The 17,633-nt window shown below is 40.4% G+C and overlaps 1 protein-coding gene across 3 annotated transcripts; it reads right to left on the bottom strand.

Moving 5' to 3' along the window:
* Window positions 1–5,761: 5,761 nt before the first annotated feature.
* pfkfb3 (6-phosphofructo-2-kinase/fructose-2,6-biphosphatase 3) lies at window positions 5,762–13,888 on the bottom strand. 3 transcript variants are annotated; one of them, XM_061029299.1, is made up of 15 exons: window positions 13,609–13,888; window positions 11,653–11,781; window positions 11,418–11,514; window positions 11,269–11,335; window positions 11,093–11,167; window positions 10,948–11,004; window positions 10,701–10,825; window positions 10,282–10,489; window positions 10,019–10,165; window positions 9,813–9,917; window positions 9,495–9,624; window positions 9,238–9,365; window positions 8,927–9,115; window positions 8,686–8,708; window positions 5,762–7,113 (listed from the first exon to the last, which is right to left on the bottom strand). In XM_061029299.1, exons 1-15 carry the CDS (start codon window positions 13,685–13,687, stop codon window positions 7,107–7,109), a joined length of 1,566 nt encoding a protein of 521 aa, XP_060885282.1. In that variant the 5' UTR covers window positions 13,688–13,888; the 3' UTR covers window positions 5,762–7,106. The 3 variants fall into 3 exon arrangements, with proteins under 3 accessions (XP_060885282.1, XP_060885281.1, XP_060885283.1); XM_061029300.1 differs by lacking the exon at window positions 5,762–7,113 and adding an exon at window positions 7,123–8,294; XM_061029298.1 differs by lacking the exon at window positions 8,686–8,708 and having other exon boundaries at window positions 13,609–13,886.
* Between the last annotated feature and the right edge of the window lie 3,745 nt (window positions 13,889–17,633).

Genomic DNA, 17,633 nt, shown 5'->3' with positions numbered 1-17,633 from the left:
GGAGGTTTCAGGCATTAGAAATAACAATATAGAAGTAATCCATCTTTTTGCTGGTGGTCTTGTTTGTTTTGTAGCACATAAAGAGGCATCAATATTAATTCCAGTCTGTTTCATAACAAATGGAAAAAGGCTGACAGGATCTTTAAGCCTTAATCGAGTGAGAATCTTCTCATTCCTCTCTTCTTCAATCAGCTATTTTTATCCCAAATTCTTTCATGCTGGGCCGTGCGGTCCTCCACTCTCTACATAGTAAATCACATCATCCAAGTTTCAAATCCAGACAGAGTCTTTTGTCACGTCCCTCTGTCCCTCAGTGTAACATTGTGGTTTTCTAACGGATGTTGTCTATGGTGTACACATGTTGTTGACTTCCTGTTTTGTGGTGGCTATACACCCTTCAGTGTTGTAATTCTGCCGCTACTTTGGAGAAGTTAAAGACAAGTTGTGTGTGCCCTGATGAAAGGATGAGCTCTCAAGAAAGACACCGCTCACCCCAATGATGATGCCCTAATGATAAGCCAAATAACCTACCATGTGGCTTTTAGCTGCCCCCGCTAAAAAAAAACAGCATTGCCACCATTAACAGTCCCAGGCTCCATTGATGCTCGCTCCAGGTAGTGACAACGCCGATCCTACCTACCCTACCACATTCTGGACCTTCTGGACCCCACAACTCAACCATGTAGACTGACTGGCAGCAAGAACCTGGACATCACCAGAGTTGTCTATTTTAAATATCCTTGTAGTGTCTCGTGAGAAAACAGGATTTGAACAATTTTGGTGGGAAAGGATCCATCACACACGAGGGGGGCTTCATCCTGTTGACCACTTCACCAGGGATGTGACCATTAAAGCAAAGGGTGCCATTGTTTCTGGGGTCAGAAGTGCAGGTAGATCGCAGAGAGTACAACTTGATGGAATACTATGGAGACTACCTTTTCTTTTAAAATGTCAGAAAATGTCTTGAAATTAGTTCACTTCAGTACTTATTGGTGAAGGATTTAAAATTCTGTCAATGCTTGAAAAAGCACTTTGGGATTATTTTGGTTTTCTGAAATGGTCTTGGAGTCTCTCTTTCATGACTGCATTATTGTAAATAAAAACTTGATGTATTTTGCTTTTCCTCCATGGTCTCCCTGCTCTCTGATAATTCCTTTTTAGTTGACAAACAGCAGCATTTCTCCACGGGGGTATGACTAACTATGGTGAGACAATTTTCTGAACGACAATAGAACTGTGCGGGAGGATCACGTAAAAGGGCTCTCATTTCAGTGCCAGTGTAATCAGGGATAACACATGGTCTATTTAATCTGCTCTTCTCCATTCAAGGCCTGCTGAATGACTTATCCTCTCCATTCAGTTCAAAATCTCTCCATCAATGGCCTCTGCACAAAGACAGAGGGATGAGTTTTCACTCTGTTGCACTTATAATGGAGGTAATACATGCTTTACAGAAATGCAAGGTCAACTTGACCATTTACGTAGGCCTGTTCTATTTGTAGTAACACACTGCCTCATATCATAATAGACTTTCACACCTCAGGCACTGTAGGCCAGGAAGGTGGGGGCTGAAGCTTTGGATTTCCCCCTAAAACAACTTCAGCCATCCATGTGTCCATGTGCAGATTACATTTGATTTCATAATGCTGATAAGTTATCCCATTGGTTGAACCAGTTGGCAGATTTAAAATCAGAGACCCACAGGTGATCTGTAGGGCAGCTGGCAGGTTTGAAGATAGTATTATAAATTCCAGTTAAAACCAGTAACTTCCACTCACAAGCTGGAAAGTGTGTCATTGATGTGTCTCAACAGGGAAACAGGCACGTGTATCGTAGACTTTGTGAGCAGATGATTGACCAACAATCATAAAGCCATAAATATGTATTTATTGACAATGACCCAATGCAGGTACAAAGGTAAACTCTATAGGTCAATGGATTCTAACTTTCCCACGTTACTTGTGAGACACAGCAACACGGCCAGGTCAGATTAACCCTATAGATAATGTTGCATGACAGGTGATGATTGGAGAATTAAGAATGATGACAAATCAAAGGACAGAGCATTGAGTGGTAAATTAATGGATGAAAATGTGCTGTAATTTTTTGCTAATTAACCTGACTGTGACAAAGGTCACAAGCTGAAATGTGTCTGACAATAAAGTTTATTACTGATGACAAATGTAACTGAACTGTGACCTTTAGACTTTTTTTATTTTCTTTTTAACATATAAAGAAATCTTCATAAATATATCCTAACGCTATTGTATCTGTAAATTGCTTCACAGCAAAACATCTTATGTTACATTTGGCCAGCAATATTAACCATTTAGGATATCCATTATTCTAAGAATCTAAGCCATAGCTATTATTTTCACGATACTAATATCTTACGATTTCAACTGTTTATCAGCTACTTTTCAGTTGCTTTCAAAAACGTTTATCCATTAGCCTACCTATAGGTCTACTTTTAGCTAGCAATAAAAACCATTTATTCATTATAAGAAGCTAGCTTTACAACTATGGTTTTCACATGGCTACTTTTAGCTTGCTATTTCAACTGTTTATGAACTACAGGTAGCTTTTAAAATGTTCGTCCTTTACATTTAGCTAGGTTTTTTCAACTTTTACAGTCACTTTTAGCTAGCATTTCATCCATTTCTTTAAGCCATTTCAACTATTTTCACTACTTTTAGTTGTTTAAAAACAATATGTTTATTTATTCCTTAGCCAACTATTTCAACCGATTATCAAGTTTAGCAACTATAGGTATTAAACTGTTTGTCTAATACTATTAGCCAGCTTTTTTATAAACCATTTACTGATTACTTTAAGCTTACTACTTCAACTGTTTTTTCCTGACTTTTAGCTAATTCATCCATTTCTTTGCTTGTCTATTTAAACGGAGCGCCTTTAGCAATTTTTGGCTTTTGCTATAAGCAAATTTATTTCACCATTTAAGCTAATCCTATTGATCCACTATTTAACCATTTATTTCAGCTAATTCAAAATGTATCTTTCACCTTTAGCTTGTGATTTAATTCATTTACCAGTATATTTTTTGTTTTTTTATCTCAAACCTTCAGCGATTAAATTATTAACTGTTTGGATTTCTATCCTCCCTAAACCTATTTAGCATTGCGTCAAGACTCGTCTCATTTGTGATACTACCCCCCTGAAAACCACAGCATTGTGAGAGGCATCTATGCATGTTACTGTTTATGTCTGCAGGTTAAAAGAGTTTATGTAAGGGTAAATATGAATGAGTGTAAATGTTAAAGCTGCAAGTTGCCAATATTTCTCTGAACTCAAATGGGACGGGGACACATGACCGGCTAATCAGATGAGCTAAGCAGGTAGATGAGGACGAGCTGCTGAGTCATGTCAAAGGAGAGACAGAGATAGGGCATGGTCACATGGGGCTAGTGAATCGGTTTATGGAGCAGTGTGTGTATTGGTTTTGGAAAATGTCAGAGGACCAACTTTTATATGCCAATTTTTGTTTACCTTTAACTGGAGCGGGTGGGAACGCACACAATCCTTCGTCAGTGCAGTAGCTTATTAGGCAGCTATTTGTGGAGCTGCTGGCTTAGTGCTGCCTGTAACACCAAGCCAAGGTACTATTTGTATGTCTGACTCTTCATCTCCTCTCTCCCACAGAGATTACACACACACCAGCAAAAACATTACTGCTAATGGAAGACAACAGAAAGTCTAGACTGAGCACAACACAGACAGATGAGCCAACATTCATAATATTTCTAATACTCCTTTTATTCAATTTTTATCCATTTGGGAATCAGGGGAAGATGCAAGTTGGTAAAACTTCCCAAGACTTATATTGTACTGATATGAGTGGGTATTGCATGGGTTGAGTGGTACAATATACATGCAAAGCTAGTATGAAATAAAATAGGTTTTCGAGTGCAGTGAACTCGTGACTGCTGAGGAAAAAGTAAACCTGTCAGGAGTCACATACACAAATGTGTATTAGTGTGTCTCCCCGCATGTGTGTGTATGAGTGAGTTGGCAGCGAGTGGTAAACCTGAGAGCAGTCACATAGCCAGTTAGCCCACAGGATGACCGCTCTGAGCCAAGACACTTAGTCTGCCTGTGATTCAGACTTCAGGAAATACCGCGTGCTACTTCCAAACGCAGTGTGTGAATAAATGAGTGTGTGGAATAGAGACAGAGAGACGGGGAGAAGGCTTGGCCTGCCACTGCAGCAACTAATGGCCCCATACATCATTTCTTACCTCCATGAAATGCACCTTTATTCCAGTGAAAATAAATAAGGTGGTCACAAACTCTTTGTAGTTATCACACCATATATTCTTACTAAATTGTTAGTTACTTTTGCAAACTACTTTTTCACTGCACCAATGGCAGTTTAACAAAATGTTAACCTTTAGAAAAAAACATTTACAGAGCAGGGAGCAGTAAAGTTATCAGATAATGTACTCATGGAAAAAGGCCATTGAAAGAAAATATTCATCATTACATAAAGGCTGATTAGTGTAAACACAAGCTAGGCAACAAATTCATGGAAACTTGCAGTAATGTAGCCTATACAGAAATTGCCAAAGACCAAAAAAGTTTGGCTTAATACGTGTTTTACTCCCATGAACTGTGATGTTGACCGAACATTTCAGACTACAATTTTTAATTATTGTTAAGGTCAAAAGTAAATTGTGACTGTCTGCCGTAGTTTGGTTTGAAAAATGTAGACAGTTTGTTGTTTACCTGCACAATATGATCAGCATTTGTGTTTGCTCCTTTTCATATGAATTGAATTGTCGGCATCTTCACCATGGGCGACACTTGAAGATGAATGGAGCATATTCATTGCCTGGTACTTTTCAAAGAAAGTTGTGACTCTCCTGGAGCTCTTTGGAATATGCTGACTTTCTTTTCAGCATGACAGCTAGCCTAGCAGCTCCTGTTAGTATGATAGGCAAGGCTATAGCTAAGCAACAGTCACAGATTAAATTGACACATACAGACAAATCAGTATTAAACTTTGACTCTTTGTGCATTAATTGTGTTTTTCTATTGCAACAGCAATAGCCTTGGCAACGGCGTTGATAGACATCTATACAGACGGACCAGTGGCGCAAGCATGGTGTATAGTTTTGGTTGGTAGAAGCGAAGACAGGGACAGTTCAAAACCAGGACTTATTAGTGTTTTATAGATATTTGTAATTTGACCAGGACACAGAGCTTGGAAAAGGGGCGGTCCTGGTCAAATCAAACGCATGGTCACCCTCGCTGTTTTTACTTTGTCATTTTTAGTCATTGTTGATGGTGTGTAATATCTCAATAGCATCTGCAATGATTTTGTAACATATTATAAGCATTTTTGTATCACTTCTGGAACCAAATGTAGATATATCTTTAATTAATTAAGACCTCCTCCTCATACATAAGTCTGCCCTCAAATTATATATTTTTAATCTGCCTAATAAACCCAAGTCAGAGTTTTAGTCCGTTTACAGCAGCCTTATTTTTCACTCAGTCTTGTTGGAGAGGTAGCTTATTTATTTAGTCTAATGAGATTCCACTGTAACTTCCTGAATGCACCTGGTCACGATCAGCCTGATAAACATGGAACTCGCACTGCATGACTCATGGTTCCTGTGAATGCTCGTTAAGGCAGGACTCACTGTTGACACTTCAGATTAGCTCCATAAAAAGGAAACAAGAAGGGTTGACAGAATATCATAATTGGACAATAAAAAGCAAGCAGTCAAGGAGCAGTGTATATTTTTCCAGGAGTTAATTTATTGGTCCAGCGGATGCAAAATCAACTCTTCAACATACTCTCATGCATAGTCCTCAGGTTAAAACAAGGGGCCTTCGCTCCAAGCAGTCATCCCAAACTAAATACAAATAAATTAAGAATATAATAAAACAGTTTACAAAAAAAACATTCAAGTATCTCAAGCAAACATGTTAACAAAAGTTTTACTGAGAAAGGTAAGCAGTAGCGTCTTTCTCATCAATTCGTGCTTCACATTCAGTCCTGACACATAAGTACAAAAACACACCATCACTCAAAGACTCCCGAGAGAGTCCCATGCCATCGTCCATCCATTTCCAGTTATTCTGTATGTACACTAACATTTACAAAGATATTATTAACAGCACGCGTTGTTTTCACAAAAATATAGGTGCTTACATTTGTGCGTTTCAGACATTGACAGCAAAAGGAAAATTTGAAACATTGAAAATGAAGTTTCCCATCAGTGGAGAGAACTCTTGTTAAATGATTAGCATGTTCTATTGATATGAAACTACATAAAAAAAATCCTCTTCATACTGTGAAAGTTAAGGATTTAAATGATATGTGGAGTTATTAGGTGAAATGTGATGCCTCTTCTCCCAGAGGAAGAGCAAAGAGAAGCAGCATTTAGGCTTGCAAATCAAGCTCTACAGGCACTCTATGGCATAAGTAGTCTCCTCCATTACTGTGAAGTTACATTACATAGAAAACACAAAGTGACACAAAAAAAAAGATCAAAAGTAAAAATGTGTCCCCGACTGTGCAAAACAAAAATCGCTATTTTGTGGCATAAAAAAGGAAGTGAATTACATAATGACGCCCCAGTGCTTCCAAAGAAGTGCCAAAAGGTTAACGAAAAAAAAAGGAGTGCTAAAGTCTTAGGCTGAAAAAAGAAATGCACTGATCATGTAACTAAGAGTCAGGGTTGGTCTTTGGTCTCTTTGAATAATAAACCAGATCTGACTGGTTTGTCAGAGAGCCATCAGAGCGGTGACATGGCCCTTGATCTAAATGAGTCACAGTTTACCTCTTTCAGTCAGAACAAAGACAACAGGAATGACAGATTAAGCAGTCTCAAAGAGAAAAACAATGTTTGACAGTGGCAATGAAGGGAGTATTTAAAGAGTCCCACACTTTGACAATGACACATATGTGAAAGGACATTCAATCCCCATGGTCCTTTTTGAACAATTAAAGGTTAGTTGTGTCCTTCATTGACAACACGATGCGATTATTATCTTCAGTGAGTCTGTTGTCGGGTGAAAAGTTGACAAGCAAGTTCACTGGCAGGCCTGCAGGATTTCATGACGAGATGAGTTTCTCCTCAGGTTCTGTAAACAAGAAGAAACACATATTAAGTAAGACCTTTACATAATTCTTTGCTCAACACAGTACATTTAGTGGCCAAGGAGTTTACAGCACAGAGCTCTTACATAAGTGAACCCTGGCCTTATTGTACCCTCTCATGCAGCGTAATCCCTAAACCACAAGTTTCATCAGCTGTGCTTTCTCAGGCCCTCATATCCTCTGTGATATTTTTAGAGGGCGTGAAATATAGCAACGAGCCCATGAGTGTGGGAACAGGTTGCTGGGTGTGTGAGACGTGCAGCGAGTTGGTCCTCAGGTGATTATGAATGAAGCTGACAAGATCTTCACACGCCCAACAGAGTTAGCCACGCTGTGACGGAGAAGCTAGCGTAGACATGCCACTTCCTCTGATGCAGTCAGTGAAGTTCGTTGTGTGTTTATTTATCCGCCTTTGATAAAATTGTCCGGTATTCTATGGTAAATATCCATCTTTGAAGTCAGTGGAGGACAGATAGAGCCGAGTGAATCCAACAAAATTGGGGACGGTAAACTGACGATAAAAAAGACCAAAATGAGGAAAAAACTTTAACAGTATTTTCATCCAATCCAATGTAGATCTTTTATACGTCTTTGCTTAATGAGGCTGCTGAGGGGCTATTTAGATAACATTCAAGATATATTCATGTTGAATCCATACGATTATTTTCTCTGCCTTTTTCTGAAAGGAAGACAGCCAGGGACAGGGGTTGCAAATTAGCCATGGTTAGAAACCTGTATGCATGGCATCTACTTTGTATCTTTCACATATGAAGCCATGTTCATTGCATGTGTCCCTTTTAAATAAATTAACTAATTAATAAACTAACTAATAAACAGGAACAGAACACCCCGTTAGTGATCTTTTTGATTAAGGGAGGTAGTATTGTCAGCTTGTTAGCATGTAGCACTCTAGTAGCACTAAACAAGTATATCTAGCTCAAGCTTTAGCATGTTGCATTTGTGCTGCTTTAATTATTTGGTTAACTTTTAAATCTGCCTTGAAATGGAGACATTTCTAATGATTAAATAGTGAAACTACTGCAAACTGAAGTTGAGCAGATGTGGCTGCTGGCTGATCTATGAAGCGACTGCAAAGCCTCTAACGTGTGTTTACCTTTGAAAGACTAAGAGTGAAACCAGTTTCAGATATTGGAGGACGGTTCGTCTTAAAGCAGGAAAGCAAGGGCCAAAAATAAAACAAACACACAGAGACAGTCAGCAAGAAACAACATAGTACGACAAGCATGTTGTGATGACGACAGCAGGCAGGAATCAGAGGAATGTAAACTGGGAAGTGAGCGTTCTCCATGAACAAATACAGAAGAAAGGCTTTTTTTTCCTTTTCCCTCACTCCCACTTAAGTCTGAACAAATCAGACTCCTCTGTAGAACGTCAGTTTGCTGCATGTAATTCAATAATCATTACAACTGCAGTCAGGGAAAATAAAAACTCCCACAGTTTCCACAACGTGAACAAAGTCACGGAGACAGGAAGTGAGTAAATGGATGAGACAAAAGAGAGCGAGGCAGACAGAAAAGAAGTGTGCAGATACTTACAGGCAAACTTTGCCCAACCAATGCTGTGAGGTGCAGAGCAGAAGAAGGCAGCAGAGGAACAGAGGATGGGAAACAAGTGAGCAAACATGCATGCAGCGTATATGCAGCCAATCAGAAAGGAAACAGATGAAGAAAAAGAATGACATCAGCTGTTTGCGTCCTATTCAATTGGCTCTAGCCTCAAGAAACCTGAGTCAGTCTACTCCTGGTAATATCTTGTGTGTGTTCAAGAGAAGCCTACCTGTCCAGCCAGGGAGAGAGGGAGGTGTGAGGGGCTACAGAGGGCCAGTGAGGCAACAGATGGAGGCAGATCCTGAATCGGAGCTTCATCGAGGTCATCGATGCGAGGCTTCTTGATGTTTGACTCAGGGCTGGTCAGAGGAGTCACGCTGTTCCTCCTGATCAAGATGCTAGGGCCCCTCTTCACCTCCTGCAGAGTAACAAACACATGTGTCACTTAGACTCAGAGATAGAGCCCAAGCTATGTCCTGTTGTGCTTAACTGTCGCCCACAAATGAGCAGAAACTGAGGAATCGGTCTATCGAGCTTTACCTCGGGTCTGTCCTTGTGGGTGTTCACCGCCTCCACATTCAGAGAGATTGACTCCACTTTGCACCCATAGGCCACAGGGGTGAGCTTCAGCACTGTGTGGAGGGGACACTTCAGGTAGGGCATCTCATCTAGAACAAACAATTTAAAGGAAAAACTTAAATATCAACACATTGGCATCAGTTTGCAGTATCATAACTCATATTTAGATGAAATGATGCCATTTAACCAGTTGGATTATGGGAGTTGAAGTAACCCACCAGCACTCTTATCCAGGAAGTAGGCCAGCAAGCAGCGCATGACGGCCTGGTGGCAGATAACCAGGGCGTTCTCTTGCCTCTCGAGGTCCATGATGACCGGCTCCACCCGCTGCACCAGGTCCTGGTAGGACTGCAATCAGGAGGATGGGCTTGTTTACTGTTGCTTACTTTTCCATGATTCTAGACAATCAAACCCTTCTACTCATAGCTGTTCATGCATTGCACTTTTTTTTTTATTGTATCCAAATAATCTTTTGGTTCCAGTTATGTACTTTTTTAATGTATTTTTTAAGCGAGGTATGCAGTAGCTGTGTTTACCTCTCCAGCAGGGTAGCGATAGTAGAATTTATCTTCATCCCTCAGAGCAAACTCCTCTGGGAATTTTTCCTTCACTTCATCGTACGTCATCTCCTCACACACTCCCTGAAAAAAGAAATACATCCACCGGATAACATATTAGTTAGGCAACATGTTATATAGCTGTGTAAGCAGGTGTGAACAGAGTTTGTGAGAGTTGCACTCACAGCGTCTATCTCGTTGAGAGCCTTCCACTGTTCATACGGGACTCCCAGGTGCTCTGCAGTCTGGATGCTGCGACACAGCTGACTGCTCCAGACTTTCAGATCCTTCAGCTGCTGCTCCTCCACAAACCGAGCCAGAGCAGTCGAAAACTAAAGCAAAAGCACGGAGCACTATTTAAACACCTGAAGTTCATCCATTATGATGTTTTTAAAAAAATACTGTTCACCGTGTGTTCTTTCATGCTTCGGTCTGAGGCTGCGTGTACCTGTTTGCCCCTCGGGGAGAGTCCTGCGTCACCTCCCAGCCGCCCCTCCACGTTGTCGGTGCTCTCGCCGTGCCGGCACAGGTAGATGGTTCTGGGCTGCACGTGGATGTTCATCAGGTAGTAGACGATCTTACTCTGGATGTGATCCTGGATGCGGTTGACGAGGAAACGTCGCCCTACATCTATCACCTTGATGAAGGAGAGGTCCCTGGAAAAAAAGGGTGCAATCAGAATGGGATGGATGTTGTTGGATTTGAATTGTTTTTATTTAAATGAAGGTATTGAGGCAGCTTAATGTGTGGCACTTGAGTCCAAGACAACTTTGCCCAAGGGGACAATAAAGTGCATCCTATCCTATATTCATTTAGGACTTTGTATTAAAAATTGCTTAAAAAAATGTAACAAATGCTGATTATTACCTGTCATAACGATCAGGGTCCAGAGGCTGGTAGCTGGTTTTGTAGCATTCAATCCTCCTCTGGAAATCCAACATGGCGTCGGTCTTGTTGCAGTCGCGGTAGTCGGGACAGGACACCTTTACTTCCTGTAGAGTGAGGGCAGACTGTCAGACGGCAAACAACACGCCTGATTCCAGAGAATTAGAAACGTTTAATGTCGTTTCGCACAGGGCGAGGAAGAAAGGGCGATGTCGTGTCTGTGACTTACCATGATGTTCGATGCGATGACGCTCGGATCGTCGCACACAGACTCGATGAAGAAAATCTGTGCGTGAAGAAATAACACGGTTAAAGTGGCTGACTTTTTTTTCTTCTGATATGTTGACTCCTCTGGTTGCTATGACAACACTCACCTTGAAGCTATTCTCACTGCCAAACTTGAGGATCATGTCACGTCGATCTCTCGTCGTGTTAGTGGCATCAAAGACCTGAAAAATACGGCTCATTAGAAAAGGTTTCCAACATTTCCCACATCACGATGAGGTTTAAAAAAAAAAAAAAAACAAGTCATGCATGATGGGAAACTCACCGCAACTTGGCCTCCCTCATCCTTCAAATAGGACTTGACATCCCTCAAGGCGGCTAAGGCACACTGCCTGAAGAACAGAGACAGTGGAAGTCTTACTTTTTGCGTTATTAATACATTAAACCGGCTATATGTATTTGTGTTGCACTTACTGCCTAATTTTCACGGCACACTCGTTATCAGGCTTGAAGAAATCATAGGAGCTGTAATTCTTGACCGCCTCCCTTCGGTACTCTCCAACATTGAACACTACAAGCAGAAGGAGCAACACATATTAACACAAAGTCCTGGAGGTGGGAACAGGAGTTATGCTGTTAGGAACAGAGTGTCACCCTGCAACTGATACGCTACTAAACACACGGACTGTGCTCAAGGGTGTTTGTGTACCTTTGGTAGGCATGCCGATCCAGTTGAGGTAGCGGGTGAGCTTCTTTGACATGTACGTCTTGCCGCGAGCTGGAAGACCCACCATCACGATGACGGTGGGGGGGTTGGAAAAGTGGGGAGCGCATGCCGCTGCAGAGAGGAATGCAAAAGGTGCACATGTCATCAGAACAAGCAGAGTATGTAGTGCAGCACAAATAGAATCAGTAACCTGAGAATCCCCAGCCTGAGAAAAACACAAATCAAGAGCGGCATCCTCTCCAAAAGCAGTGATTAAAGCAACCTCTGCCGCTGTAATCTCTATTTCTCTTCACGCTGACACACTCCCAGCATGCACGTGGCCGTCTGCTGTCGCCAGACGATAATTCACATCTCACAGCACATTGACCCACTTCTGAATCTTCACTTTGAATCTGCTCACCCGAGCCGATTCACATTGACCAAATATACTGTAACCCCACCCTTGAGGCACATGAGAGACTTTAATTTAAGATATGTTAGTGCTGCTAGTTCCCCTCTTTTCTGAGGGTCACTAAAATTGTGCAAAAACAATTGAAGAAATTCACCTTTCCCTGAAGCAGTCCTGACTTTTAATGCCTTATTTCCTTAGCGAGTTATTTTCCAGAGATTTCCAGCAATGCAGATTACCTGTCAACCCCGAGAGCTAATCCATACCTGCTCACACTGCTGCTAATCTTCTGTAGAACACAAAACCACATCATCTACACTCAAAATTTGGCTCATCATCCTCCATCACTCTCTTGCATCACCGTATCAGCTACTGTACAGCATCCCATCCAATGTCCTCCTACCAGTTTTTGAAAATAATTGTCTTTTGATAAAAGGTTTTATTACGCTGACCCAACTCAGAAGTCTGAATCAGATCTCATGCACAAGAAAATGAAAGCATAGAAAATGTGATTCTCTCCTCACAGATCAATAAACCACTAGGCCTATATCCTAATAATCAATGAGCAGCAGAAGCACAAACGTGAATCCAGATTTGCAGCTACTCCATTTCAATATAATAATTGTAGTCATCTTCATCATACAGTTGCTTTGATATTTATATAAAGATTTTGAGTTTCCTTAGTTGTAGCATTAATTCATTTACCATTTAAAAACAAAGATAATGGGGAAAACCTTCCTCTGTTGTTCAATAATTGAGCTGCAATGTTTACAAACCTATTTATCCGAGTTTGGTTGACAAATTTGAGAGAACAGGATGAGAGGGACCAGGCTGAGAGTTGCTTGGTTTTCTTTATTTTGGTTTAATTTACATATATTGAAATTCTGTCCTCAGCTTTGATAAACAAATGATAAAGGAAGAGGCTATTGATGATATTCAGTGGTGATAAACTGCTTAATCACTTTAAAAATCCCAGTTTTCTGCGCATACTATAGGCTACACCCCTTGTTAATAATCTCATCCCTATACTCTCTGATTTCCAGCTGCAGCCTCGCACCATGCACACGCGCTTCGTTCCGACCAATTAGAAGACAGCACCCCTTCTAAAGCACCAGACACAGGTTGCGGGGAAATGTTGTATCCATGGTGACCGGAGCGGTCTGTGACGATAAAAAGATGAGTAAAAAGACAAGAGTAGGAAACAGAATCCCACCTCACAGCAGAAATGGGTCGTATTTAACCAACTTTAATACAACTAAAGCGGCGATACGCTATTGAAGAATACATGAGAGAAATTAGGCTTTAAAGTTACTTTATTACTTCCACTAACCGGCGTTTTTAAGGTGGTATTACAGGAACAGAAGTCTCGTGTTGCTACGCGCTTCAGTAGTAGTTACAATCACCATAGCAACACAATTCCAAAGTCTTTAAGACAAAAGGAGCCGATAACTGAAACCTTAAAGAACAGACAGAAACTGACCACTAATCATTGTGTGGTGTTACAGTATGCGAAAATACACGAAAGCTAAAAGAATATGAGAGGACTTTACCTCTTCTTGGTGACGGCTTGTCATCCTTAGTGGGAATCCAGATCTTTTGGATCCTGTTCTGGGTCAGTTCCCGGGGCATTCCTCAGGAACTGGAGAGCCGCGCAGTAAAACGGGAACCGAGTCGCTTAAGTCCTGATTAATAAAACTAAAAAAAAAAGACCTCTGGAGTACCGGTGGTTGTTGGAGAAAAGCCTCGTCCGTTCAGGCGAAGTGAAACCGGGTCGTACAGAAAAATGTCGGCAGAACACACTGAGCCGGGATAATCTGCCGGTCTGCGGCACACATCCGCTATTTAACCCCGCTCGGCCGGGAAGCAACGTGACCGCGATGACGACTTGACGCACACAGAGGGAGCCACAGCGCCACACTGTGGTGAAATGGGTTAAATGCATCATCAGGATGAGGAGTTTACATGTTTTCTATTGTTATTTAGTGGAAAAAGTTCATAAACATGATATGAGTCGCTTCACTTGGTTGATCGTACAGTATATCATCAGAATCGTATTAACATGTTCAAACTATGAACATTTGATTTAATATAAACGTCTAAATTTGAAGTATGCATTATTTGGAAAATGCCTTAATCCGTTTATTTACTTCGTTCATTTAAAAACAAGCTTTTTTTCTTGATATAAAAGTTATAAGTTAAGTTATTTTCGAGTATTATATTAATCATTAATGCTTGTGTTGATTAGTTTGTTTACTGCGATTGAGACGGACATATCTACTTTCCCGTTTCGAAAGCGCGATATTTAGAATGAAGTTACATTTTATTCTACCTTAACCAACACAAAATAATCACGTTCTCCCATACCTCCACGTAAAGTGCTACCATAAACTTGAGTTTGTTCAGTGTGAGATTAAACCTGCAGGGAACGGGCAGTCTTACATCTCCTCACTCTGCCTTCTCATGTTCCCATTGACTCAGGCATGATTAAATATAGTCCTATGTGGCAAGAACCTCAAAATCCCCACTCTGACCATTCGTGTATAACGTGAACGAAATCATTTTCTTTTTTTGGTAGTTAATTTAGACCAAATAAATAAATTCCTTTTCTTTGCAGTGTATCCGTGCAGCTACCTGGACTGAGACTAAATATAACATCTCATTGAGTTTCTGCTGGTTTACGGTTTCAGCCTGACCCCCATGAGGGCAGACTGTGAATGAGTACATAGTGTGTGTGTGTGGTAACATCACAGTCTAAGATAAGAAGATACACACACATGCAGACCATCTCATCACACTTGCAGTGTTTTAAACTTTATTTTAAAATGTGCAAACCCTTAATGATACAGTGAATCTTAAAAAACAAAACAAATCTGTTATTTGCTGGTGAGTTCAAATGCATCTATATAATTCATCACTACTGACCTCATTATGACCTCGATCTGTTTTATACTTTCAGTTTTGATTCTTACTGTTGCCATGTGAAGCATGCGGTTACGTCTTTTTCTTTTTACAGTCGGAGAACTTACACTAAATTGAATTCAAATTAAATTCAATGTAGTTTCTCATTTTTTACAGTGTGCTGAAATTCCTGCGTTGCCTCAGTTTGAACTTGTTCTTTTAAATTCCTCTGATCTCTCTCCAAACTTTTGCTACACACTCAATTCCTCAGTGCACTGTGACGTGTTTCCTGCTTGTTTTGATGGGTTTATAATAAAAGTAACAAACGTTTTCCTGTTGACAAGTTGAACAAAGGGCAGCTGGGTAGTTGTGATATTTATGTGTTGAATATCCTCCTCATATAATCACTGCAGGGGGTTCTATCGACACATACAGAATCCAAAGACACTTGGTCAAGGTCAGGTTGTGATCTTTCTTTCAGACCTGAAACCTGTCTCAGTCTGAACTGCGGGAGTTTAGGTGGAGAATATGTGATTGTGAAACAAAACTGCTGATAGTGAAAGACATTTTTAAACTTCACCCTCAGAAGAAAGAGCATGAATACAGTCTGAGACAGAGATGAAAGTGGACTTTTAGCTCTTAAGATTAGCACATTCATTCTACTTAAGTAGCATTCTTATTTTTGACTGGACTTATTGACAGAATAAAGACGGTTAAAACTGCTTCAGGCTTTATGTCTAAAAGTTTTCTTATGAATTAACCGTGATTACCTTAACTAAAGTTTATAGAAGCACAGAGAGTTTGACCGTGACTCAGATTGTATTTAGTCTCAAGAGAAAAACTGCTCGTCCATCTTGGCCAAAAATCCCTAAAATTAGCTGTGAGTCCAAATGAGCCTAGTTGAATGGAGAGTAATGAAATCATATTTACAAGGACAACATTTAATTAAGCCTTTAAACGGTAAAGAAAACTTTGATTGACTTCTCTCTTTCTTGTAAGTGAAGACAAGAGTATAACAAAAAAAGAAGAAGTTTGGTATTGTTGTCTGAGAAAACAGATTTACTGGTTCAAATAAACTTTAAGTTTGCTACCAACTGAAAGATATCATTGTAGACATTAAGAGGACTTTTTATGTTAAACTTTTCTTTACCACTCAGCCCAAAAGGATGCTAAAAAATCTATTATATAAGTGGAAACTCCTCTCGTGTTAATATGGATTACATAGTACAAGTGGACACAACCACTTTCTAAAAATGAAGCCTTTGCAGAATTGTCTTGCACCTGTAGTCTATCAAATGGCCAGGTGACTGCACTGGTTGTTAAGGCGTCCTACTTCTTGATACATAACCTCCATAAACAAATACAGAATGAGTTTATGGCCTCCATAACTGCCTCCTCTTCTTCAATACCACATGATGGTCATTTTATGGGTTTATTTTTACTTTAGAGTCAAATAGACGACAAATGGCTACCTGTGATTTACAGCTCGTAACTATGGCGACCTGTCATTAGGGCCGGGGGCTTAATAATGCATACCCATCCTCTTACGGTTACGTAAATTACGGTCAATTTTGACCCAAATCAAGTGGGAAATTCCAAAATAGAGGCTTTGAACTGGTAGTCAGCTCCAGTGTGTGCTCATCAAGCAAGGACTGAAACGTTCGCCGATATATTTACCGCCTACATTCTTGACCACTCATGTCTGAATTAAAAAGACCATCTAGCTCAGCCTGTGGACGTTTTTTGTGCTTTTGTTTTTTTGCTTTTTAGCCCATCAGCAATTTTTCACTATTACCTGCAGCACAGAAGCACCTAAGTATAACTTCTTTTGATGTCCTGAGTAGACGCAGTCCCACACCCCCTGACTGCATCACATTTCTATATCCTAAAAATACGGTTAACTTACTTACTATGTGTCTATGGTCAAAGGTCATTACGGCACCATAACCTGCTTTAAATGTAAACATTTCCAAGATTTCATTTAAAAAATGTATCAAGGACGAAAGAGGAATAAGAATAGTTTATTTCTCAATGAAAGTGAATAACCGAGAAAAGTCCTCAACGAAAAATAAAAAAGTTAACTGTATATAATCAAGCCTCCCCCAATGCCTGACTTCTTGATGGTAGATGGAGTGACGAGAGTCCGACACTGTATGACAGCTTCTTAACTTTTATATCAATGCCACGTGTAATTGGACTTAGTCACAGTATCAGCGAACGAGTGAGAAAGAGTACAGAGCCGCTTTCTTTACCTGCACAAAGAACGCACCAGTCGCTCCCCCGTCATGGGATGAAAACATTTGCACTGAAGTTTCATGAACATCTCATCAGTTTGCCCCAAAAAATTTGAGAAATTTCTGTAGTTTTGTGCATGTGTGAAAACACCATAAAAACAAAGCAGCTCTACATTGACCAGCAGCTCAATGCAATAGTGAAACCAATGCATTGATGCATGAGTGATACAATCTTCATATGATTACATATCAGTTACTGTTTACTTCCTATGTCTAACTAACTAAATCTCTTTAGACATCGAGACATCTTCAGCTGCATGTTGGATGTCGAACATACATTCAGTGACCGCCAACCTCTTGAGTGACACCATACACATCATGACCTTTTGACCCCGGCTCAGGTCACACCCACTGGAATGTAGGTCAGGGTAAAATAGGCCACT

Source organism: Labrus mixtus, chromosome 22, assembly GCF_963584025.1.
Source record: "Labrus mixtus chromosome 22, fLabMix1.1, whole genome shotgun sequence".
Lineage (NCBI taxonomy): Eukaryota > Metazoa > Chordata > Actinopteri > Labriformes > Labridae > Labrus > Labrus mixtus.
The sequence above is the reverse complement of the archived record's forward strand: the minus strand, read 5'-3'. Positions and strand labels throughout refer to the sequence as shown.